This window comes from Pseudonaja textilis, chromosome Z (assembly GCF_049901715.1).
Source record: "Pseudonaja textilis isolate UNSWEBS1 chromosome Z, rPseTex1.2, whole genome shotgun sequence".
Taxonomy (NCBI): Eukaryota; Metazoa; Chordata; class Lepidosauria; order Squamata; family Elapidae; genus Pseudonaja; species Pseudonaja textilis.
In genome coordinates this window covers 39622655-39648999 of record NC_142008.1, presented here as the reverse complement: position 1 = coordinate 39648999, position 26345 = coordinate 39622655, and the positions used below count along the sequence as shown (strand labels likewise).

Here is a 26345-nt window from a genome sequence, read left to right as displayed (position 1 = left end):
AAATTCTTACAACACATAAATCCCAATCCTAATTTACAAACCAATTTACAAACCATAATTAATTTCAGTCAGCTAAACTAAATCCAAACCACACTTTTAGTGTTATGTGTGGACTTAAGTACAAATAGATTGTAAAATGCTGTTTAACTAGTAGAGATAAACATCTTATGATCTTTTTTGTCCACTAACAAAAAGCAGGTTGTAAAATGTCAATTGTAAAATGCAGTGAGTACATGAAGAATATGAATCTATGCTGTTTGAAATAGGAGACTGGTCAGGCATACTGACAATTCGGGCACTAAAAACCTGTCTCTTGTTTGACACTTGATTCAAATGTCAAAGCTGTTAAATTTAATGTTATCACTTATATAAATTCTTCCCCCAAAGCTGGAAGGTTTGAAACATAAATGCTGCAAAGTTGGATAGGGTAAAACTGTAACAATCTTTTTTTCCCCTTCCGGAAAACTACTTTAATAACTTTATATCCTAAATATTCTATATGTAGAGTCTGGTGATAAATATGGGGGAGGGGAAACAAGTGCTGTGCCCTCCAAGCAGGCCTCAGCACTGGAACCCAGGATCTGACTGTGTTGAGTCTCAATCCGAGCTCCAGCTATTTAACTTTCATTTTTGAAGAGGGACGCTGGGCTCCTTCCTGCAGATATCTTTCTGTAGCGTATGGAAAAGGGAAAAAAACTTAAGAAGTTACTGAGGAATAGGCTCAGACACACCCCCAACTGTTGTGTTCCCCTCCCCTCCGCGCCCACGCTGCCGCCCAGCTCATAAAACTCCTGGCCGCTCGTCGCCGAGAGCAGTTGCTGCCCAACGTGGCCCGGGTCTTAGGCTCCTGCAGCGGAGGCAAGCGGCGACGGCTGGGGTTGCCCAGCTGTTTGAGTGCGGCAATGATCCCTCCTCCCAGCTGCGCCTGCCTCATCTCCCCCCACCCAGCAGCCCGTCCCTCCCCTCCGCCGCTCCCGACGCTGCAGCCGCCACCTCCTACTCTTCTTCCTCCCAACCCCCAGCCTCTCTCGACCGCTCGATCTCCATCTCCCCTCGCTGGCTTTCCCGTTCCCGCCGGCGGCCCTGGCAGAGTAGGCACCGCAAGGCGGAGGCGGGAGGAATCTCCATGCAACACCATGACAGGCATCGCCGCCGCCTCCTTCTTCTCCAATACCTGCCGCTTCGGGGGCTGCGGACTTCACTTCCCTACCCTGGTGGAGCTCATCGAGCACATCGAAGACAACCATATCGGTGAGCCGGTGCAGCCGGGTGACGCGTGGGCATGGGGGGGCGGGGACCCGGCGCGGGGCGGTGATGGTGGTTGTGGAAAGAGATTCCCCCTCTTAAGCCGCGCTAGGGCGGAGGATTGGGCGGCAGCAGCATGGAGCGGGAAAGGAGGGGCGTGGGGTCGAGGGAGCGGGCTGAATTGCAGCCGGGATCGAGCGTGGGATGAATGAGGGTAGAGGCTTGATGGGGAAGGGGGTGCCGGGTTTGGATGGCAGTCAGGCAGGCACGAGGGCGGGTGGGTGTGTTGGAGGGTGGGGAGGATGAGGGGAGGCGGCGGCGGCGGCGAGTAGCTGCCGGAGGTAAATGGCCGGGTGGCTGGCTGCAAGGCGCATGCAACCGCAAAGACGACTGAGTTTGCATTGGCAGCGGTAGAGCGCCGAGACCCGGAGGAGGTGGAGGACGAGTCCAGCACGCCGCCTGCTGCTTCCGCCCCGGCTCTGGCTGTCAGGACTGTGGGGAGGGAGCAAGCCGCCGCCGAGGCGGCCATTCCGCTTCCTCCTCCTCCTCCCGCTGTAGCGGCGGCGGCGGTGGTGGCTGCTACTGCTGCTGCTGCGTCCTGTCAGAGCTGTTGCTAGGTGTGGAGGCAAGGATGGCGTGCGCTAGCTCTTGGACCCCTCGCTGCCGATCAGCCCCAGGCCGACTTCACCGTGCACCGGGGGATCTGTTTGAGGAGGCGTCGTGCCGAGCCAAGCAGGCCGGACGGACGTCGCTTGGAGGGCGCCGGCGGCAGAGGCGGGGAGGTTAAGAAGCTGCTGCAGGGGTGGCGGCGGTGCGGAAGGAGTTGCCTGTAAAGCTGCCGGCTGGCGCAGTGTCAGTGCGGCCGTGCGGGACACGCAAAGAGGCGAAGGGTGTTGGATGTGCACGATCGAAGCTGCGGGTAACTCCGCCTCGCCTGGTTCCTGGTTGTTTCCAGTGGGAGCTGAGCTGGGCCTCGAAGCCAAGACCTGCAGACTGCGGAATGGGCACGACTAGATCGTCACCTGTAGGATAGTCTCCCCCATTTTTTTCTCTCGGATGCCAAGCAAATGCTTCGGGAATTCAAAATGTGCCCCCTCCCCCAGTTCTCTAAAAAGGTCAGAGAACGGTGCCCACTATGAAATTCAGGCGGCCAGAGTGAACTTGCCGATGGGAAATCAGAATGGTGTTCTCCTTTTAGGGCGTTGGCTTTCAGTTTCCTAATCTGTTTTCAAACAGGCAATAAAGTTCGGAAGGAAATCCCGCAAAACTGGTGCTCTTTTATCTAAACAAGTGAACAAAATGAGAGTTTTGAAGGGTGATTCCAAAATGGCTTCAGGTTGTAATCTAATGCTCTAGACCAACAGGTAACTCCCTTAATTACCTCAGGGAACAATAGTGATCTTGTAAAGGCAATTATTTAGGATACTTTCCTGCTTCCTAAACTACATTACAGCCTACAAACTGTTAGAGTGGTGGGGAACGGTCATGTAGGAATGTAGGTATATAACTGCTGCAAAATAAAGATTTGTCATTTTAAAAGTACTTGTTCTGCTTTGATTTCATATCTCTAGTGTGCAATTCAGTAAAAATGTAACCAAGTGCCACATTACGCTGTCCTGTAATGGTGGAGTGGACATGCTGTTCTATTTTATGACTCTCAGAAGAGAGGCCTAAACAGAGGGTAGAAAGAAGATAAAGTGAAAAGTCTAAAGTAAATTCCAGTCTTGGACTTAAAACTATGCACTCACTTTTAAAAACTAAAATTTGTTGTGAAACCAATTAAAGCTGAATAGGCAGTTTGCCAGCAGAGCATTCAGGAAATCAGAATGGCAGCTTCAGGGAGTCTTACTGATTTCAGACAACTTTCTGATGAATAATTAGGGGCTGCATGCTTAGACCATTCAGGAGTTAGAGAAAATTGCAAAGTTCCCACATTTTTAATATTTATGATACAATATATTGTTTCAAAGTTGATGGAATTCAGTCCTATATCTGTTACTTGTTAAGATCAAGATCCTGGCAAAAAGCCAAGGGTGGGATTCTACAGGTCCGTACCTATTCTCTAGAACCAGTTGTTAACATTCTAAGCAGTTCAGAGAACCGGTTGTTAGAAGAAATTCCTGGCCTAATCCTGTAAGGAAGGCAGGAAGGAAACATTCTGATGTTGCTTACATAAGCTGCCTCTCTGTTAACTCTTATTACATTCTTGGCAGGTCTAGACTTCCTGTCTCTGGAACTTCTCTGGAGTTTTTTCCCCTCCTTTGCTGGTACTTTGCTTGTGTGGTGACCATTCAAAGTTACAATGGTACTGAAAAAAGTGACTTATGACCATTTTTCACACTTATGACTATTGCAGCATCCCCACACTCACGAGAGGCCAGGCAAGGAGATGAGTGCCTCAATGTGAGCGATATTGAGTTGACCACACCCAGCCAATGACATGACCACCAAGTCATGTCGATCCAGTCACATCACCACCAAGCCATGCCCACTGCCTAAGCCACGCCCACAGAACTGGTTAAAAATTTGAATCCCACCCCTGCAAAAAGCCCACCACTTACTAGGGCTAGTCCGCCATCTAGAGATGCTATCATTCTATCATTAATAGCAGCTGATTTTTTCATCCTTATTAATCCGATGCAGTGACCAGAAGGAACTATTCAATTACTTTCAGCCCAACAGGACACAAACAACAATAATTGCTACACCTTGCCACGGAATCACCACGAGAAAGAGTGAGCAAGTGATCTAAAGCTACATTGAATCTGACTGTGATTGCTAATTGGGATCTGGGGGGAAAGGGAAAATCTTGGGCGTAGGGAGTAGGAATTACAGCAGCATTTAAAGTGACTGTGGAGTCCATTGAGATTCAGGGAGAGGAAAAAGTGACCAATGCCAAGTAAAGTCAGTTCTGATGCTATACCCATTTTCTTCCCATTCAAAATAAGAATTTTGGCTCAATAGGTTTATGGGTTATAGATATATGCTTACACATTCTTGACTCTCTGCTAGAAGAAAAATGTGACCGTTCTAACTTGCCACTTTTTCCAGATACCCTATCCTTGAATTAGGTCATTATACTAGATGAGAAAATTCATGCTGAAGGATGCAGCAGCATAGGTAACTGGGATTATTACAATATATCTCTATAGCACCATTGCTTTGTAATGACTCCCATATGCAATTCAATGTGCTGGTTGTCACCCATAAACTCCTACAGGGCCAAGTTATTTGTAGGATTGTCTGTCTCCCATTAGACCTCTTATTCCACATACTTTTCCACACATACTTCCCTCTAAGCCCAGTCTATATACCAATGTCAAACCATAGGCTTTTCTATAGTCATAGACTTTATCTGCCCTTTGGAATGATCTCTCCACTGCTCAAGATTTGGCCCTGCTCCTGCTATCCTTTCAGAAGACATTTAAAGCTGAGTTTTTTATCCCTGGGCATTTGTGTCAGGAAGTGTCCATTTTAGGACATGGTATAATATGTTTGATGCCAAAACGTATATCTGTTTTGAATTTTCAAATCTCTTGATTATTTTTATGTTAGTCATACTAAACTGATTTTGCATAATCAATAAGCCAATATATGTTTATCTCCTCCCTTAACACAGAGAAGGAGACACCTTAAAAGTTGCCTTTTGAAATATGAAGTAATGTTCATTTCTAAAAGAGAGAGAAAGAGCGTGAATAGTATTAGTGGGATATTGTATTTATTTGCTTATGCTTGAAACATGAAAAGACCCAAAGCCAGAGCAGTTTGCAGATCTCAAGCTGAATTTGGGATCTGGTCTCATATCTGAGCTAAGGCCTTACTATGAGTAGAGAGCTAAGTTTCAGAAGATCATACTTAAAGGATTTTTATTCTTGTAGTGGACATTTTTCTGGACAAGCAGAAGTGTTAAAAGTATCAAAAGCACTAAAATGGACACACTCTATTGCTACTCCTTCTGATTCAGGACCTCCTAAATAAATGTTCTAGGAACAGGCCTGGAATCTACTATTCTTTGCTGTAAATATGGGTCTGGGAAAGATTAATTTGTTACTATATTCTAGACATACACACACACACACACAGAGAGAGAGAGAGAGAGGTAACGAATAATTTCCACATCCTGGTATAAATTACTGCTCCAATTTTTAGGCTGAGTTCACACTGACTAAATTGTAACTGTTAATATTTTAACACTGCAATTTGATATGTAATAACAGGGCAGCCTAAAATAGGCAATCATTTTAAGTTATGGATTTATTTGACATAATATTTATGTATATACATTAGTTAGAAGCAGTGTTACTCGTAATTGCCCAGTTAATGTTACTAAAGTATTTGCTTGTTATAGTCTCAGACCTTGTCAGGTGTTATTCTCATCAATTTCTGTAACCAGGTTTGTTTGTTTTTCTGTCTTGGGTGTGCATATCTTTTTAGTCACCCATGTCTTCATTGCTTTATGGGTGGACTGTTGCATGCATTCTACACTTGAAGACTATAAAATGCAGTCACAGGAGCAGGCCTCACTATATAACATCTTCACACTGGTCACTAACAAGCTAAATATAATTTAAGTGCTCCTTGTTATTTATAAAGCCCTGTGTGACAAAGGGTCTAGCTCTCTGAGGGACAATATATTTCCTGTAGTAGCTGCTTGTCCTGTGTGATCAGGCAGTCAATAGTTTTGGATCCCATCAATCAGGCAGTGCCATGTAATGGTATCTAGGAAGTGGATCTTACCTGTTGCAGCACCTGTCCTCTGGAACAGAATGTCCCTGGGGAATTATATGCTCCCTCATTCAACCTGCTTCTAGGGCTAGTGATAAGAAATTGGTTTTTTAAAAAAATCTGTTTCATTGGGACAACTATTGTATGTTCTTTTCCTATAAGATATTGTTTTTTCTTTTATTTTTTGCCTTTTATTATTGTAAAATTGCCCAGAGATGTTTTTTGAGTTGAGTGGCTTATATATTTGATAGATAAATAAATAGATATCTGTTCAGACACTGTATCCTTATGCACAGGCACAAAATCCATCTACCATTTCTGCATGTATAAGGTGTAAAATACATACCCATAAAAATAATACAATTTATGCATGCAGAAATGCATAAATTGTGCAAAATTCACATGCACAAAATCCAATTTAGATTCAGCAGAGTTATTAAACTTCTTTAATACTCCAACTCAATGTTGAGAAAGCACCCAATTCTCCAGAGTCTTGCAAAAGAGCACTATGATCAGGCCTATCTGATTTGTGTTTGTGTGGGAGTGTGTGGGAGAGAGAGGGGGGAGGGAGGGAAGGAGAGCTTTAATGTCTTTGAGGTCTTTAAAAATACTTTTCATGTGTCTTTTTATTCGAAATTTGTAACTCAGTTTTCATTTAGTCCATTTTGTCAACTAGAATTAATCAGCTGCCTGTAATTAAGACAGAGGCTTAATTACAGATAGTGAAACAAATATACACTTTAATCAGGACTGTGTCACAGGTTGTCTTCCGAGTTAATATTACATGCAGTAATGTGTGTTTTAAACTCTGTCACTCAGTTTCAAACTGCTCAGTGATTCATTTATTAATCCCACATTTAATAGTGGATTGATACATAGAATGTTTGACATGTCAAGCTGGAGCTTGAATAAATGTCTTCAGGTATATACAATATAAGTTCTGTACAGCACTGAGTCTTCCAATCTGTTTCTCCTGAATGAAAATAATTATTCAAGTTCTATGCTAAATTCATGTTTCTGGCATGTTATATATCTTATATCATTTTGCCTTCACATACAATGAATAGCTTGCTATTCTTTTCAGTTATATATGTGTGTGTGTGTACTTGTGTATAACTGAAATATACATACGAATTGGTTAGATATACTCTTTGGTGGGCAGTCATTTTTACTTTAGAGTGCATTGACTGCACTCTAAACGTTGCAGTTACAATCCCTAACATGCATTGATAATAGCAATAGTTCTTAGACTTATATACTACTTCACAGTGCTCTACAGCTTTCTCTAAGCGGTTTACAAAATAAGTATACTGCCCCCAACAATCTGGGTCCTCATTTTATCAACCTTGGAAGAATAAAAGATGAGTCAACCTTGAGCTGGTGAGGATTGAGAACCCCTGACAGTCAGCAAACTTAGCCTGCAATGCTTCACTCTAGCCACTGTGCTACCACAGCTCAATAGATCTTATTCTGAGGAGAGTTCCCACAGGTTTCCCGTTTCTGGCCACCCTGCCAAATTCCTGCTATTTATGTATTTATTTAGTGTATGGCAAATAAATGGACTTATAGTGGTTCAAATGTTAATGTCCAGTCCATTCAAGGACAGGGTGGTCTATGTTGAAAAAAATCAGGCATTGGGCCAGTGTAAGCTCTTAGTGGACATTCGGACACAATATGATGGATATTTTGTCGAGGAGCACCACAGTCACACTGAGGGGCAGAGACAAGACTCCATTTAAACAATGAGTCTGTCAGACACCACGTTGGGTATGGACCCTGTTCAGAGTTGACCTCAGAGGAAGGTCAAAACCTGCTATTATTTGTACTTTTTCCACTAAAACTATGCTGGTTTCATAGGTGGATTTGTTGCATGTACCAGAACAGGAATGGGCAACATTTTGGGGGCATTTGGAATTGCACAAGACACTCTCACAAAACAGCAGTCATGGGGTTTTCTCAGGTCTCTATTTACTAAATAATAGCCATCCTACAACCTTTCTCCATCCCGCGACCCCCTCAAAATAATTTCAATTAGAACTGTATGAGTCTAAAGGCTTTTGCTATATGTAAATATTGAGCTACGTGCTGCAGTTTTCTTTGCAGCACATCAGTTTCTTTATTAAGTTTTTCCATTTTTGTTTAAAAGCAGTTGGAGCAGGAAACTCACTAAATCAAGGAAAGTGTCTGGGACATACTGGTATTCAACAATATCGTATTGCTTGCCAAAAAATTAGAAGCATTATTTCACTTTTAATTGGTCTGTTTTTATCTCTACTTTGAGAAAAACATATATCATGCCCTTAGTTGATAGCTGTGTGCTATCAGAAGTTCTCAAAGGATGGAATGTGAACCAGGAGGTTGTGAAAAGCTTGGGTGGGAGTTGCAATTGTTTTGCAAAGTAGAGTGAAGTTTTGAGAGCGCTCTTGCCTTACCTATGTAGCTCTGGCAGTTTGGCCATTACTTTCAAACCTCTTTCCAGTTTTCCTGCATAAATCCCCAGCTGACTTGCCCAAGAAAGTAGAGAACAAACCAACTTTTGAGATTGTTTCCACGTTGCCTGGGCAAGCATGCAAAGTTGGAGCATTCTTAAAAACTCTTTCTATCTTAGTTGAAAGAAGGCTTATATACAGGCAAAGTGGAGAGCAAAGCCCCAAGCGAACTTGAAACTTTTTTAAAAAATAATTTTTATTAAACAATTTTTTCTTATATACAACATCATTTCCATTCATTACAATGCTTTTGTGACGGTATTAATACTTAATCTTAACTATCTATGAATTTGTCCTATTGTCATCTTCTCTGTTCAAATCCATACCTATTATTTAGCCAATCATACAGTACATTCTATGTCAAATAATAATCCGTTTCCCCTTTTTCCTTTATCTCCATGGTCAATTTATTCATCTCATTTTTCTTATCACATTTTCCTCTGGTGGCATACTATCATTTTTCCAATTCTGTGTGTAAATTATTCTTGCTGCTGTTAATAAATGTAGCATTTAGAAACTCTGTTTTCTTATCATATTTTCCCATTATTATACCTGATAGAAAAGTCCTGGAGACTTATTTTTATTTACTAAATTTATAAGCTGCTACAGTAATTATTGACTTAATATAATATAAAACTCAATACCATTACCATATGTATTCACATTCAACATAAATAATATAATTAAGCACATACCATGTTGCAAAAAAGAACAATAGTGTAATTTCCTCATTCTTAGGGGTTTTGTGGTTTTTAAAATTCTAATAAGTTTGGGACGACTTTCCTTCAGAGGAAAGTTCTTTCCTAGATATTAGTTATTGAAGAGGATCTCCTCTGAAAAAGAAGGAAACAGAACCCAATTTTTTAGATTTCACTGGCAATGTAGATACTGTTAGAGTAGGTGATTCCAAAGGTATTCTGTTTCTGTGCCATATAGATGTACCTTAAAAGATAATAACTAGTATCTAAAATGGCCACCTGGTCACTTTTTACTTCAGGAGGGATTGTAAGTGGTGCACAGAATTAATCTTTATAAAGCCCAGAATAATTGCAGCTGCCACCTGGTCTTTAAACAGGGACCAAAGAGTGAAGGTAGATTTCTGTATTATGAACTACAGTACTTCAGTGGGGGAGGAATCCAGAATAAGAATCTGCCTGGAATTGCAGTAATCCAAATCCAAAGTCACTCTGACATTTTAGGATCAAACCTAAGCATGTTCCTCCCTGTCTGGAACCTAACAGGTATAAAGTTGAGTACTATCTGCATACGGATATTACCAGAACCTCAGCAGGAGTCCTGTAGCACCGCACAACATAGAAGCCTCTGGTTGCTGAAAGAATCATTGAAAAAGGAAGATATCAATACCATTCCTCTTTTTGGAGTCAGGGTCAGAAGATAGCAATAGCAATAGCACTTAAACTTATATACCGCTTCATAGTGCTTTTCAGCCCCCTCTAAACAGTTTGCAGAGTCAGCATATTGCCCCCAACAATTTTGGGTCCTCATTTTACCCACCTTAGAAGGATGGAAAACTAAATCAACCTTGAGCCTGGTGGAATTTGAACTGCCAAATTGCAGGCAGCCGACAGTCAGCAGAAGTAGCCTAACCATTGCGCCACCGAGACTCAGATACCTGACAGAGGGTATCAGAAACTGCTGATAGTGACATTCCCCTTATAATTGTCCAACAAGAGGTAGTCACAAATATGATCAAAATACTCTCAGTACTGTACTTGGAGCTGCAACTGGAAACAGATACAGATGAGCCAATTCTCTGCAATTGTAGCATCACCAAGTTGCCTAAAAATATGTCTGAAGGCAAGCTGATTACTGTACAAAAGTTCTCAGTTGGAAACAGGAGACTTCTTCAAAGCAAGCAGCCTCATCTCCTCTTCAAAGATGCATTTACCTCTGACAATAAGTTAAGAGAATGTGATTTTGGGGAACATGGGAATTAGAAAAGTGCAACAGGTTTGTTAACATTTAAAAAAGGAACTGAGTTAACTTTTGTTAAATACTTTAAAATGAGTCACATTACTCATTACTATGAAAATTTGTATCCCCTGACACATTTAAAGTTACAATCATACTGAACAAATGGTAATTATAACCAGTCCTAAGACAGTCCAGGTATGTGGTAGTTAGTTCACACTTATGACTAGTTGCCCAGCCTGCAATCATATGATCACTACTTGCATCCTTTCTCCCAAAGATTGCAGATTGCTGGAATAAGTCTTCCCCATGAATACTTCCTCTTCCAGCCACACTTCACTTATGCTGGTCACTTCTGTATTCTTGCACATTGTCCCCAACTCACAACCTTGACTATCCTTCTCAATCTTTGCTGTACCTTTCGTGCACCCTTGCACTATTGTATATCCTCTCTGATTATTGTTGCATTGCTCACATATGGCTGATAGTCAGCAAGCTGGCAGCATTCTCAGAAATAATTGGATCCTTTTAGGGCAGCTATGAGGATTTTCCTCCCTTCTCTGCTAGAGATGATCCCACTGATGATATATGAGGATGAACTTTTTTATTGCTCATGAGACAAGTGCCTGACACAGTAGAAGCTTTAATTAAAGTTTTTGCTTACTTTTATATTTACGAGCAATCCAATTACACTTTCATCAGTTCATGGAGCGAGATAAAAACAAACTGCAGTTCAGTGTTTCTCCACCTTGTTCAGAAGTCCTCATTAAATTATACCTACATATTTTCATGCTTCTTCTTCTCAAGATAAACTGTTATGCAGAAAGGAAATGAGAAATAGAAAACAAAATTAATTAAACGCAGGAGATGACAATAGGTAATCTACCTAAATCTAATTTATCCTAATGACATTCACTGTAGCTTTCCAAATTTTTTCTTTCCATTATCCTTAATTTCCTGAGTTCATACAGCAGTTCATATGTTGCCTATTCTTTGATTTCTCATCATTCACTTTAAAACATCCGATTATCTCCATTCAAATACAATTTTCTTCAGCTTTTTTCTTTTCTCATTCATTATTTATGTATTTGTTTTTAATTCAGTCTTCATTAAAATATTTTTTATCAAACCACTTGCTAGTTATTTACTTTTGTATTCAATTCATATAAATTCATTCGTTGCTCATTCATCCTTAATCCTTTTCTTCTCTGTTTTCTTTCATATACTTTTTAAGTAACTTTTCTCATTGCCTTCACATTTTAACCTTCTCTTGGTATACCTGACTCTTACTTACATGTAATAAATGAATTGTACGTTCTGACTTTTTTTTCTTTCCATAGATGGTCATTGCTTACAACTGACCTTGTACTAGCCACTGTCTTTTTGATAGTATTTCTCAATTAATTTTCCCAATTTTAGTAAGTATTCTAATACTTGCTCTGTTTTTTCACTGTTTCTATCCAACTTGTAATCTTTGAATCCATTTTCCCTGTTAAACATAACTATTTTGGACTTTGATGCTTTTGTTTTCAAATGCATATTTCTGCAAACCATTTGGGCTACCAGTGAACAATTGTGCATAAAGCATTTCTTCTACACAAGCATTTCTTCTACTTATATCCATAAATGTATTATAAAATAAAAGGAATATCAGACAGTTTATGTCACTCCTTACTAGAATGTTGAACCAAATAATTAAATAATAAATAATTCAAATGAAACTTTTTTCCTAAAAACTTTTACAAAAATAGTTTGCATTAAATCATTCTAGACTTTCAAGCTGCCTGCTCGTGTTTTCTATACAATGTTTTATTATTATATATCCAGTCCTATCACTAATAGATTTTTCCATTAATTTTCTCAAAATATCCTGCTGTGTTTTCCCAAAAATAAGACAGACAGACAGACAGACAGACAGCCACAAAAAAAAGGCACCAGGTCTTACTTTCGGAAGGTGTCCACTGACTCACCTCACTTACACACATTGCGCCCACCCTCCTTTTCTCTGCCAGAGGCCTTCAGGAGCTTCTTCTGTTGCCAGCAAGGCCAGCAAGATAGGTGTCAGGGTGTGTGAGGCCTGGCTGCAACTGCCCAAAGGTAAGTAATAGGACAGTTCCACCCTCCCATCCCTACCCTAAATTAATTTTTACCCATGCACCCTGGGATGGGTGGGGTCTATATCAGGGCTTATTTTGTTGGTAGGGCTTATATTGGGCACACATGTAAAAATCAAGCTAGGACTTAGGTTCAAGATAGATCATATTTTGGGGGGAACACGGTAATTCTTTTTTTATCATAATTCACTAAACATAATATAGAATTATTGCCAATCTGTGAATCCCTAAGAATCAATTTTGTGTAGGGTTAAGGTATTATGCAGTAACCAGGAGACTGAGTTTTAGTCCTATCTGGCAGACACTTGGAAAAAGAAAGAACCAAACCATTTCTGAAAATATTGCAAAAACAACTGCAGGGAATTGTCCGAGCAGTCGCTAGCAGTCAAGACTGACTTGAAGGTACCAAAAATAATTTCTGCTTTCATATACACTCCCAGCATATAAATTATACCTATTGATTTTTGACGCATATTTAACTCTTTTATAATTAAACCTGCTATCTCATTTTCATGTATGTATTAACTCCATTTTATATCATATTTTATTCACATCAATTATAGTTTTCCTCTTGTTCTTTGTTTCACACATATTAAAAATTTCTTCTTTCCTCCCTTTTTCCCATTCATTTATTCATGATCTATTCAATTGCAATATTCTATACACTGTGGTCATCAGCAGATTATCATGGCTTTGGTCAATAAAAGTTTTCACACAATGTTTTCTACTAGGGTGAAAAGAATTACCTTGTTTATACTATAGCTAATCCCTAGTACTAGTACAAAACTGTCACTTTGGGATCCTTTTGCCCATATACCACAAACTCAACGATTGGTTTTATGCTGAGCAGCCTAAATCTCAAAGTGTTTTGCAATCTGACGTATTATTGTCTACATCCCATCAATTAGGAGGTAGGTGCAATGTAGTGATATTTAGAAATTTATGTTATCTATAGTTGTTAAAGGAAAATGTAATTTAGTCATGCAGTAATTATACCTTAAAATGTTTTAAATTGTTTTAAAATGGAACCAAATTCTGAAGAATTCTAAGAAAGTAGAACCTCTTAACTCTGTTAGTTTGACAAGCTGGCAAAAATTATGTTGTAGACTGAAGAAATTATCAGCATCATAATAATTGGATTATGGATGGTAATTATGGATGTTGACCATGGACTCTTTCATATTTTCAAACTAATTTTTGATTCCCCTCTAGAAGGTTGGGGGTGGGTGGGTAGAATGTTCCATAGGCATAGCTGAAATTGCTGGCAGGGTCTAGGAAAAGAGACAGGAAAATGGTAGCAAGCCTCTTTGGATGGACTGAGTGGGCCTGGCCAAACTTATCATGGGGTGATGGACAATCATGGAGTAAAATCTATGTGGTCACTAAGAGTCAAAAATAACTTGATGGTACATAATCATCCATCAATATGAGCACATAGTTTTACTGAAGTTGTTATTCTGAAAGAATGTTAAAGTTTCTTTTCCAAAATGTTACATCTTCTGTAGTCTAACACATACCCCAACACAAATCAGGAAAAAAACTCCATTGTCTATTTTAAAATATCTAATAAAACCATTGGTTTCTGAAAGTCTTATTTACTGTAACTCAAGGTACAGGACATGAAATAAAGTATTTAAATTACAAAGTCATGTTTGATTTGATCTGAAACCCAACTACAATAATTTCAGTTAGTGGAACCAACTCTCCAGAGAAATAGTTGGCTCTGCTTCATGTGGAACAAAGATAGTCTTCTGTTGTGGGTCCTTTAATTTGCAATTAAAATATTGAAAAAGTGGTTGGTCCTAAATAGTTTATTACATCAGAAGGAAATTATTTAGGCCCAGCCACTTATTCAATATGCTTTGTGGTAGTTGAAAAAAATATGTAGGTTCATTTCCCAGCTATTAGGCCATCTTTTTTTCCTTTCTGTGGAAGACAATGCTTACCCTCTTTTGATTGTCTGATGCTTCACCAATATCTGAAAAGATAATACTTATTAGTTCATTCAGACCACAAGCATATCTCTTCTAGGCTATAAGTTTATCTGACCCAGAATTTAACTTAATTTAAAGTAAACACCAAGTGAATGGCAGGAATCAATCTGATCAAGCAGAAGTAAGAATGTAATACTAGAACTAGAAACCTATGATTTACGTAGAAGTGAATGCATTGTACTTTTCAAGAAAAATAGATCTGGCATCAGTCATTTGCATTCTGATTATTTTTAGACACACTCTTGCATTATATTCTGTTAGAAACTGTCTTGAAGATTTTCTAGATTCGGCTGGTTCAAAGATAGACTAAAGAGAGTTGATGTGATCATTCTTCACTGGTTGTACTACCTTCATTATTTTGTAGATAAAGTAGACCAGACTGTGGGGAACTGGATGGAAAGATCAGGCTGAAGCTCAACTCTATCCATATCAAGTGGCTGATACAATACAACCCTGAGGCTGGAGTCTATTAAGTATTAAATGGATTGCACTTTCCCTTCCTGGATTGATACATAACTGGGAGCTTCATGGTCTCACAGCTCCTTTTTAAGGAGCAGGTGGCATCTTTGGTTAAGAAGAATTTCACAGAAATCCATCATGTGTCAATTGACCCTTGCTTGGACTGGTCCAGTCCATTCAGACATCCATTCATACTTTGGTCACCTTCTGCACAGATTACTATAATGTGCTCTATATGGGGCTGCCTTAAAGCCACTTGGAAGTGGACAACTGGCTCAGAATTTTATTTGTTTATTAAATTTCTACATCACCCATCTCATTGAGTGACTTTGGACAATTTCCCACAGCTAATAACTAAAAACACAGTTAAAAAGCAGAATTAAGATTAAAATGTAGAAGTTAAAAGTGAGATTTTTTTTTTATTCAGACAGCTTAAAAGTTAAGGAGGAGGAACAAACTTTGACTCAATTCTAACTAGATTGAATGGCTGTGACTGTTTGACAACCTGGATATTTAACACATTTTTCCACCTTTGGTCTTGGATGTGATGGCTGGGGATGGCTAGTGGCTTGTGGAGATTCTCTTCACTTGGTTCAGTTATAAGCCTCCTGATTTAAAAAAAAAATCTCACTTTTAATCTGTACCTTTTAACCTTAATTCTCCTTTTTAACTATGACAAATACCAATCTTTAATAAAAATCACTAAAGGGGAAGCAAAAGCATCCTGTTCCCTGCTAAATCACTTTTTTTAAATTGACAGCTTCTTTCTTTCCTTTAGCAGCAACAGCAATGTAATATGCTATGTGTCATACAGGAAGGAAAACTTTGATCTCCTGTTCCTCCCATTACTGTTTTATTTTATGTTAGGAATGAGAAGAAGTAACATGTTCCTCTGCACTTGGTTTGTTGCAGGAGATCAATATGGAGAAGTGTATGGGACTTGTGGGTCCTGGTAATTCACAAAGCAGTTTTGTTCCTTTTTTTCCTATTGTCCAATTCTTGGAGATTTCCTGAGCAGAAAACCATCCCTGCAGTTTTCTTGGTAAAGTTTTTCAGAAGCGACTGGTCCAAGATCATCCAGCTGGCTTTGTACCTAAGGTAGGACTAGAATTCACCATCTCACAGGTTCTAGCCTGATGTCTTAATCACCACAGCAGACTTCTCTCATTATCCATATACATAATGGCAAAATGACAAATAATTGGTATTCAGTTGTTTTGCTCTCCAATTGTGAGTAGAGAATGATGACAAGTTTGAAGCACCATCCCAATTCTTAATCTTTTTCTGGGTGTTGCACGCACTATGCTGACATTCATATCTACCATTAATAGTAACTACAATGATCTAGTAAGGTAACAATCAAAATGTTGCCAATATACAAATAACATCTTGTTCATCATCTGTGTCTCCATTACCATAAATTAACTGTTTCTTTCAATGGCCAAAAGTTTGGTCTGGAAAATAAGGCAACTTTGGTTGATGAACTTATGAACTTTCCCAACTTTCTTCACTTTTCATTCCTTGGTGAAGTTTTTATATAAAAGCTTATAAATTGTACTGTAAAAATGATTATGATTGTTAAAAGAAGAATGAAGTGTCCATATTCTTCAGTAAAAATCTTCACAGTACTTTTTAATTTCTAAATAAGCATTGCAGTTAAAAAAAAAGAAGGAAGTAACAAGTTTCCTTCAGGAAAAAGAAGAATTTGTTACACTTAATAGTCTAATACATGGCAACAAGTACATGTTACTGCTTTTGCCAAATAAACCAGTCTTTATGCTTTATGCTGGATACTTACAAATGTTCACAGAAGTATTTTTACTTTGCCACTAAATATGTAACAGAATTTTCAATGGCAGCACCCAGAATTATATTTGGGATTTTTAAATTGTATTTTCAGTACTAGTCTCAACAAAACAAAGTAGACTTTAAGAAGAAAGGTATCAGAAAGGGTTGATAGAGAGAATCTTGTGCTGTTGGCATATTTCTATTGCCCTGTTCCAAAACCAGAAAATGACAGGCTGTTAGGAGTATGCATATTGCAATAAAGTCTACAAAAAAATTACAGGATGTGAATACCATACAGGTAGTCCTCAACTGAGGACCACAGTTGAACCCAACTTTTTTGTTGCTAAGCAAGACAGTTGTTAAGAGAATTTTGCCCCATATTGTGACATGTAACATGGTTGTTAAGTAAATCTGGCTTCCCATTGACTTTGCTTGTTAGAAGTTCGCAAAACTCAAACTCTAAGATACTGTAAGAACCTTCATAAATATGAGTCAGTTGCCAGCATGTGAATTTTGATCACATGACCATTGAGATGCTGAAATGGTTGTAAGTCTGAAAAAGAGCCATAATTCACTTTTTTCAGTGCCGTTGCAACTTTGAACATGACTTCCTGTACAAGATAACAATCATACACTGTAATCTTCACAAGGTAACAATCATACGCTGGCTTTTTTATTACTTTTTTAAAAAGTTTTATTTCCACAGTTCTCAGTGCCCACAATCCCTGAAAGCAGCCTACATACTTTAGCTGAAAGAAAACTCTATGTTCTTAAAATTTAACTTCACTGAATTAAAAGTATCATTTCTATTGCTATTTTGGTTTCACACAGCAGAGGGCAGCACAACATATATTGGCTCCAAGAGCAGAAAAGCAGAGATTTCCTAGATATCAATTACTGGATTGTAAACAATTTACAGGGGCAGATCTCCAGCTGGTAGCTAATCTTTTAGAATTTCTAGGTTAGACAAATAAAATTAAATTAGAAAATTCCTGCAAGTTAACTTTCATTCTCTTTTATATTAGTATTGTCCGTCTGATATTTACAAATCAAGTTTTTATCTTATGCTTTGTTTGTATGTTGTAGTGTCTTATGCTTCTCTTTCTAGCCTGACAATCCTTTACAACTTTCCCCAGTAAAATGTTATCTCTTTGTTGTGTGAAAGTTGCACTCTTGTAAAGCAGTTTTGTCCTGGACTTTGCTACTGAGAATCATAGAATTCTCATTCTAATGACAATATTGTCACTTGCTTTAACTTTTTGTAAGCCTTGAAATGAAAAATAAACGTTGTTTAATTATATATCTCCATCAGTATTCAAAATGTCAGATTAATCCTACAAGTGCCCTAATAATATAGGCCACTTTTTTAAAACATGGAGACTTTGTTTACTGCTTTATGTTCTCAGATTTTTCCTGGCATAAATATAACTGTAATGCTTGTATGATTTCTCTGTAAAATACATTTCAGAAAATTATAACACCCATGAAGGTTGTTGTTTGTAAATTTTGCAATTGACGACCCGCTACATGGAAAGTGCTCAGTTTGAGAAAGTCTGATCTAATCCTAATCTAATCCATTTGGGGCAGGATATTTCGAATAGGAAATTGTTTCACTTCTATATTAAAAACTGTTAAAGTGAACTCATCTAATCTAAATAATTAGTTCCATAGTTAAATTGCTTTTGGAGCCTAAAATTGTGTTTAGATTCCAAATGTTTAATTAAAATTGTAAGGAAATTCCTTCTTTTGGGACATTATGTTTTGCCCTATAATTCCACCTCTATCTTTTCTTGGAAAAAACTATTTCACTTCCATTAAAATTATTCTTTCCTCTGAGATGATTCAAAGTTTGTTAACATGTTCATTTTGAAAGCATGAATCCAAATGATACTCTCCTGCCAATTATACCCAGTTTATACATCATCTTTCAGTGAACTGGCCTAATCCTGTAATAAGTTCTCTTTCGTGCTACTCCATGCCTTATTTTTGGTCCATCTGGTAGCTTCTAGGCTTCCATCAGTCGGGAAAGAAAGACCATTGTCCTTCTCTTTTAACCTTGGACTTAATACATAATATAGTCAAAGTGCTGTTAAGAGTCTGGAGGTAGAAAAGAGAAGAAGAGTAGATTTCAAATCCTTCCAAGACTGAATGACTTTAGATTTGCAAATCTAACAATTTGTGACTTTAAATGTATTCCCCCTGTGAGAAGTATTCTTCAGCCTGGATGTTTTCTTAGATGCATAGCTCTTGCTTGAAGAGAGGTGGCAGATGTAGCTAGGAGGGCTTTTGCAAAGTTACACTTTGTACTCCAATTGCAACCATTCCTGGACTGGGGAAGTCATTCTCATACTATCTCATCCTTTAGTTATCTCTCTCATTAGGACTGTTATAACACACTATACATGGGACTGCCCAGAAAGACCATGTGGAAACTTCACATAATACAGAACATGGCACTGATGGCTGTGCTTCAATATATTAGAGTGACTCCACTGTTCTGGAAGGTATTTTGGTTATTGGTTGACTTCCAATGCTATCAGTTTCCTTTAAGGTCTTGTATTTCTCTGTACCTTGTTACTTGAGAGACCATCTTCTGTATTAATCTGCTTACCCATTTAATAATTTAAGCTTATTTTACTATATATTCAGTCCTCACAGGATTGACACCTGAAAGGGCCTTGGAAGCAGTTGTTTTCAATTCCCATTCTTTGGGACTGCCTCTTGGCAGGCTTTCTATCAGCTTTGCTTTAGGAAAATGGTCTCTTGCACAAGAAAAAGATGTGTTCTAAGTTAAGTTGAGTTTAGTGAGTACATGGAATTTGCATTTTATGGTTTGTATCCTTTTTGATCTTTTTATTTTTAATGTGTATTTCCAAGTAAAAAGACATTATTTTATATGTTGACATAGAGCCTCCAGGGGTGGATGGCAAACAAATAAGTAAATAAAGATAAATAACCAGCATGGCCAATCTATTGGGGAAGGGGCGCGTGGAAAGAATCTGAAGAATGCCACATATTTAAGATAAACAAGGCTTAAATGATATTTTAAATCTTATTTTTTTCCTTTCTTTCTTTTTGTTTTTTAAATATAATCTCTATCCCATCACACAGCAAAGATGATAGAATAATCTTACCAGAAATCAGAATAGTTTGCAAAAGTTTATTTATTTACATTGTGTAAATGGTTACTTATCTCACAGAAGTGACTTTGTGTTTAATTTTTTTTTAATTATTATATAAAATGTAAAAGAAAAAAGAAAAGGAAAAGAAATTAAGGGCAGGAAAGCCAATGAGAAAAGGGAGTGGAATATAAGGTGGAAGAGAAAAAGAAATGACTTTGAATGGCTTCCAAAGATTAAAATTCTGAAGAATTAAAAGCAATCATGCCTAAAATGAATTATATGTTCCAATGCTAAAATCCAATCCGCAATATGAAGCTTGACCAACCTCCCTGAAATGCCTGGGAAACAATTCTTCAGAACTTCCAAAGGCTAAAAGGTATTGGTGAGATTTAGATCTCTCCCAGAGAGATTTTTTTTCTACAAGGCCAGCAATATCACAGAGAAGAAACAACATCTAGGTCCAACAATATATTACCTGATGGAAAGGATCTGAAGCATACCCTGCGTGTTAGATCAGGTAGGGCAAGCAGAAACAGTTGGACAAAAACAGTATCACAAATAGCTAGGCCCTAGGCCACACAGGTCTTTAAAGGTGACAAATGGCACATTGATTCACACTTGGAAGCCTATGGGACCCTGTAAAACAAGGCCAGCATCACTGTAGACACATTTACAGAAACACTTATCAACATAAATAAAAGGTGTTATCTAACTAATACAGTTATATATGATTACATGCTCCTTCCCCTCCTCCTATTTTGATTTGTTTTGTTCTGGATGTTATCGATCTCTGCCAATGTTTTCGAATTAACTATCTTTATCTATGGAAATTCTCAGTATTTGATACTGTGAAGACCCCTTGGAATCTTTGAGGAAGGCTATTTATAAATAATGGTCAAACATATTATTTGTTTCTGTGTTTATTTCTTTTGTGTGCCATATCCCACTAATAGGCATTAACTTTCTTGGTGTTTTCGCTGAATCCAGCAATTTTATAGAACTTCAGAGATTAGAAAACATTCTTAATTCTAAAAGTTTGATTTTTGATATTGGTTTGCTGGTATTGAGACATCTTTTACAGTTCAAAAATGGTTCTTGTGTATATCCCTGCTGAAATTTTGTGTGTGCTTCTAAAAAGAAAGGCGGTTTCTCATACCCTCTGCTTAGCCATTGTTGATGTGATATGACAGGTGCAAGAACAGAAAGTTACAGATAAATGGCTGTATTTTTGCAAATCCTGGCCAGTTGTTTCTTTCTCAGCACATCATGATATAGCTATACTATCAGTGTGGTTAATTATTTTAGACCCGTCTTCTCAGATTTTGCATCCTCCAAAATATGATGCCTAATTTCCTGAAATCCCTGGCTAGCATCAAGTGGAAAATAGATTGCACAATCTTGATTAGAAGGATTAAAAGCAAAGTTTGGATAAATGTATTAGGATTTCTGCTTTGGAAAACTGATCTGGAAATTACTTCGATGTAGCAATCTAATGCATGTGCTTGAAAGGTTTAGTAGCTCTTCTTAAATAGTTTTAGTTTACTTCTGGTTTCAATTTGAATATTTCAGTAATTCTATAGTAGCCTCAATCATGGCATGGCTTTTTTTTTTTGCTTTGTTTATGTTTAGAGAATGGCCTGATGGGTGTTTTTGAATTCTAATGCTCATTAGCTCTAGGTACTATCAGGAAAACTATAGGAGCTACAATCTAACAATTGTACACATATGATCCTGTCTTTGAAACATACAAGACTCTGATTTAAAACTTGGGCCAAATGCCTTTTGGGAAAGGAAGAACTTTATTGGCTTCCCAAACATCTGCAGAGAGTTGAACTCTGCAAGTTTTTTCTTATTTTTTGATTCAACTTTTTTTACTAAGAAATTCTACACAGAGAATTCTTATACGGTATGTAAAGATCTGTGTTTTAGGTGGTAATAAATTGTCTGTAATAAATTGTCCCCCAAATATTCATCTCTCCATTCATCTCAGAATATTAAGGACTTTAAACATTAAATCTGCATTTTGACTTTCACATGGAAACTGATAAAACAACAGTAGTCCACTAAAGGCAAGCATAATATGATTTTTCTAGCCTCTGTACTGACTTTATGTGTTCTGTGTCTGCTGTAATATATGAATGTCATTCAAAGGCATCCATATGGAAAACTGTTTTCAGCAGTTCCATCTGCTTGCTATCAAATGATTCAAAAATGTTTCAATGATTTTCAATGGACATCTGAAACATTTACTGGCTTCCTAAATTAACGCCAGCTGGTTTGATTTCCCAGAATGCCAAGGTCTGAATGGTATTTTGAGAAATCTGTAATGGTGATCATCAGATAATGATTAAGCATTTCATATTTTAAATTAACATTATAACCTTTAAATATACAAACGGGAATATGAATGAACAAAATATGAAATGTGACTATTATCTCTCTTCAGAATAAGTGTCCACAAAAGAAGCAGGTTGGTTTACTGTATTTTGAATTTATGTGCAAAACTGTACTTTTACCTTTGTCATGACATTAATTGCAGAGACTAAAATATGAACAAAAAAGAGGTAAGCCTAGAAACTTAACAGTAGGGCTACAAAATCTGGGGCGGGAAAAATTGGACTGGAAATGCAGAGAGAATAAATATGAACTCTATTCCCTTCCTTTCTTATGGTTGCCTGAACTTTTGCTGCCTATATTTGCAGCTTTTTAATCTGCTCTGCGTGCCTCCTAAGAGCAATAAAATTGAAAATCTCTTTAAAGAGCAATGGCAGTATTTCAAGCATTTCGTTCTCTATTTTGGGAACTCATGCTTGGAGAAATAATATTTTGCCCAGTAGTCCATAGATAACCCAAAAGAGGGGAAAAATACAGAATACTTACTCTTCAATTTGAATCTGAATGTCTAAAATACCTTTTATAATATGCTTATATTCCATATTACTGTATGCTATTGAACTTCAAATTTGTTTGTCTTTTGGAGATTAGAAACTGGTAAAGAGTTTTATTAACTGTTTTTTCAAAATACTACTTCTTAATTAAGTGTAATATGCTTTTTAATAAATATTTTGATTCTTACTTATGAATAAAATTATTCTATTATATAGTAGGTTTTTTTAAAAAAAACACCTCTTTCTTCATTTTTCAAGCTACATTTTTATTATCAAATCACAAAATTATAGCTGGATTAGGCCAAAGGCTAGTCTAGTTTGCTAATTCTATGAAAAATAAACAAGTTAAGTTCCCCAGCAACTGGCATTCAGAGACATGTTGTGTTTTATACTAGAGATTAAAAAACCATTTTGTGTTTTGATAGGATTCTATGCAAACGAATATTACTACCTTAAGTACTTTTCTAATTAAGAGTTTATGGTTATTATGTTATGAATTTCTTTAAAGTTGTAGCATCAGCTTTTTCAATGTTTTTACTATAGTTTCATAGATCTCCAAAATCTGAAAAGACCAGCAAAGATGTCAATCCAAGTCTAATGTTGATAGGAATCTATTAGATCAGTTTGCTAAGTGGTGCATTAAAACTGCTTAAAACTGAATGGCTGGAGTGGCATTCAAGCAGGCTAAATAATGTGTTACCAATAATAATAACCCCAGTTTTTTATCCTAGGTGGATAAAAATGCCTAATCCAGTCTGAAATCTGGCAAACTGTGTGATGAGCCATACTAATTTTTATTTTTTTTGCCAACCCAACAGGAAGTTTGAAAGAAATTATGCAAAGAGGCTACAAAATCTCTGTGTCCATTAATAAAATAACTCCCAAATACAGAACAGAAGGGGACTAAACTTAGAGGGAAATGTCATTAAAATATACTATGAAGAAAGAACAAAAAAAAAGCCTGCTAATGAAACATGCTGCATGGCAGAGTCATATGATACAAGACATTTCATGAAATGAAATGAAATGCTCATTCAGCTCATTTCAAAGGATTTTAGCTAAAAATTGCAAAAGCCATGCTCTGCATGCTTTGTTTATTGAATATAATATTTTCCTATTTCTTCAATACATTGATTTTGTTATTATTCTTGCACTGTGAAGTAAAATTTTGATTTTTCTTTTTATACATTCCAGGAACAATATCTTTTAAGGTAGGCAGACATTGGTAATAAACAATGAATGCAGCCTTTAGAGCAACTTACTACATCTGCTAATGGATATTTGGAATTATTAATTTAAAAAAATCTTTTAGTGGCATAATTGCATATACTCCATTCAGTGACTAATGTTGGTTATCAGTTTCCATTCAGAAAGTCATAACAACTGCCTTTCTATTCAGCTGAGTGTAACTTTTTGCTGACTATATAGGTCACTATATCTCTCTTCCCTCTTCTCCAGTATAATTAGCCCCACCAATTGCATTGATTCATAGAAAAGTGCAAAAAGAATTTGTTTGTGACAATTGGTTGTGTGTTAATTTGACCTTTTTATAAGAATACATAGCTTGCACAGTTTGCAGGGTTCATCTGGAAAACATGCTAATTATAGAGAATCAGTCCCATTTTTTTTTAAAAAAAGAAATTGAAATGCATTTGAAGTCTATTATTTAGGTGGCTGTATTCAAATGTGATAATTTCCTCAAACCAGTTATATTATAATGAAAGCAAATAGTAGGGTTATCAAATAAAAGTATTCAGTGGATTTTGCTGTTACCCCTTAAAGTACTTTGAGCTTTTCTCCTGCAATTGGTGTACATATGTGAAAGAGCAACATTTTAAATATGCTTATTTTTGAGCCTCAAATTAAATAACCTAATTCAATGCAGGATTCACCTTCCTGTTTTCATCTTTGCTGTTTGTCTATTTGTCTTTTGTGAACAGATCATCTTCTCTGGAAGCACAATATTGTTTGCATTCATGTAGTACTTTTCATATATAAATTTTCTCAAAGAATAGAAAAATAACTATTCAAGTAAGATTAGCAGTCAAATAGGCTTTTTTTTTTGCAGATTTTTCTTTCCTTTATAGAACTACTATATACTGTCCAGCTTTTGTTTCATATCCTGCTTGTCTTCATTGAGAACAAATGATCCAGTGCAAATTACAGCTTGATATTCTACATTATTATCAACATATTATTGTTATAGTATTAATATATGATGTACTGCTACCCCCGTAAGGGCCGCTGGAGTTCAGGTTTTCCTGGCCCTCTTGGTATAGTCACCAGTCTAAGCTGATCTCTCACTCAGGTACCTCTACTGGCCTGGGTCATGTAGTGTTGTGGTGTTAGTCTCCTCTCAGCAGACAGGTCACATGGTGGGTAATGCAGTCTTTTCTCAACTGGTGGGTTATGTGGTTATGTGATATTCAGGTGGCTGGTTGGCCCTTCCCCCCCCCGTCTTTCCCTCCCCCTCCCCCCATTCTCTTTCTGTCCTCTTTTTTGAATTGCCTATTGGGCTCTCCTTCTCTTACCTTTGCTCGTTCTTCGCAGATTCCTCTGCTTGCCCCACAGAAACCTCTCCCTCCCTCTTTACTCCTTCTCCCTTTCCCTAGGCCTCTTTCTCCATTTCCCCCTTAAAGCCTCTTTTCCTACCCTCTCAGGCCTCTTTTCTCCAGGCATCCCTTCCTATCCTTCCTTTCCCGTTTTCCCCACAGGAAAAAAAAACCTTTCCTTTCTCCTCTCACAATCCCTCTCTCTCTCCTTCTTCCCGCCAAAATCTCTTCCTTTTATTCCCTTCTGCCCCCCCACCTGCTACAATCACAATATGATTTCTTTTCCTTTCATAGAAGTACATTAATGGATAAATGGCATGGAGGAGAAATTCAAGATTGAATTTTTTTAAAAAAAAATCATACACTGTCCTCATTGTAAGATATATATCTATTTGATACCAGTAATTGGGGATTAGACAAAATTATGCTCATCAATGACCAGTTATAATGTCTTTGGAACCAGGTGCAGTTAATGTTGATCACATATTCTTGTGAATTTCCAATAAACATCCAGTTGCCCACCAAGAGAATAAAAAGCCCAATTAACAGTTGGGCCATTGGTGTGATCTACCACAATACTGATGTTCTTATAGGTCAAAGAAAGACTTGCAAAGTGTCTTTTCCATGAACTGAGGACAAAATTCTGGAATCTCACATTGTGTCATTGATTCGTTTTTATTTCTTGCACTTGATCACCTGTTCATATCTTCCATTTTTTTCATGCTATTGGAACTTTTCTGTTGATATTGGAATTCAGTTCTATGTCTTTACTGCTCTTCCTACTTCCATTTTCTTTCTCATGCCTTTTCTACAAAAGCATTTTCGAAATAGAATAAAATCATCTTCTAGTTCCTTTTATTGTTTATACTTCTTTGTACATGCAAGGATGGCAAACTAGTCAGAATAATTTTAAAAGATTATTGTAATCCCTGGTGAAAAATTAAAGATGTAAAATTATAAAAGGAATTTCAATGTATTAGAATAAAAATAACAGCATAAAATTTTAATAGAATTGCCAGTTGATATCATTTTTTTTC

The 26345-nt window shown here is 37.4% G+C and overlaps 1 protein-coding gene across 1 annotated transcript in view; it reads left to right on the top strand.

Moving 5' to 3' along the window:
- Positions 1-810: 810 nt before the first annotated feature.
- JAZF1 (JAZF zinc finger 1) overlaps positions 811-26345 on the top strand; it is a 137210-nt gene continuing 111675 nt past the window's right edge. Inside the window, exon 1 of the mRNA XM_026708273.2 lies at positions 811-1251. Within this exon, the coding sequence (XP_026564058.2) occupies positions 903-1251 (349 nt within the window). The 5' untranslated portion in view covers positions 811-902. The remainder of the gene's footprint in view (positions 1252-26345) is intronic.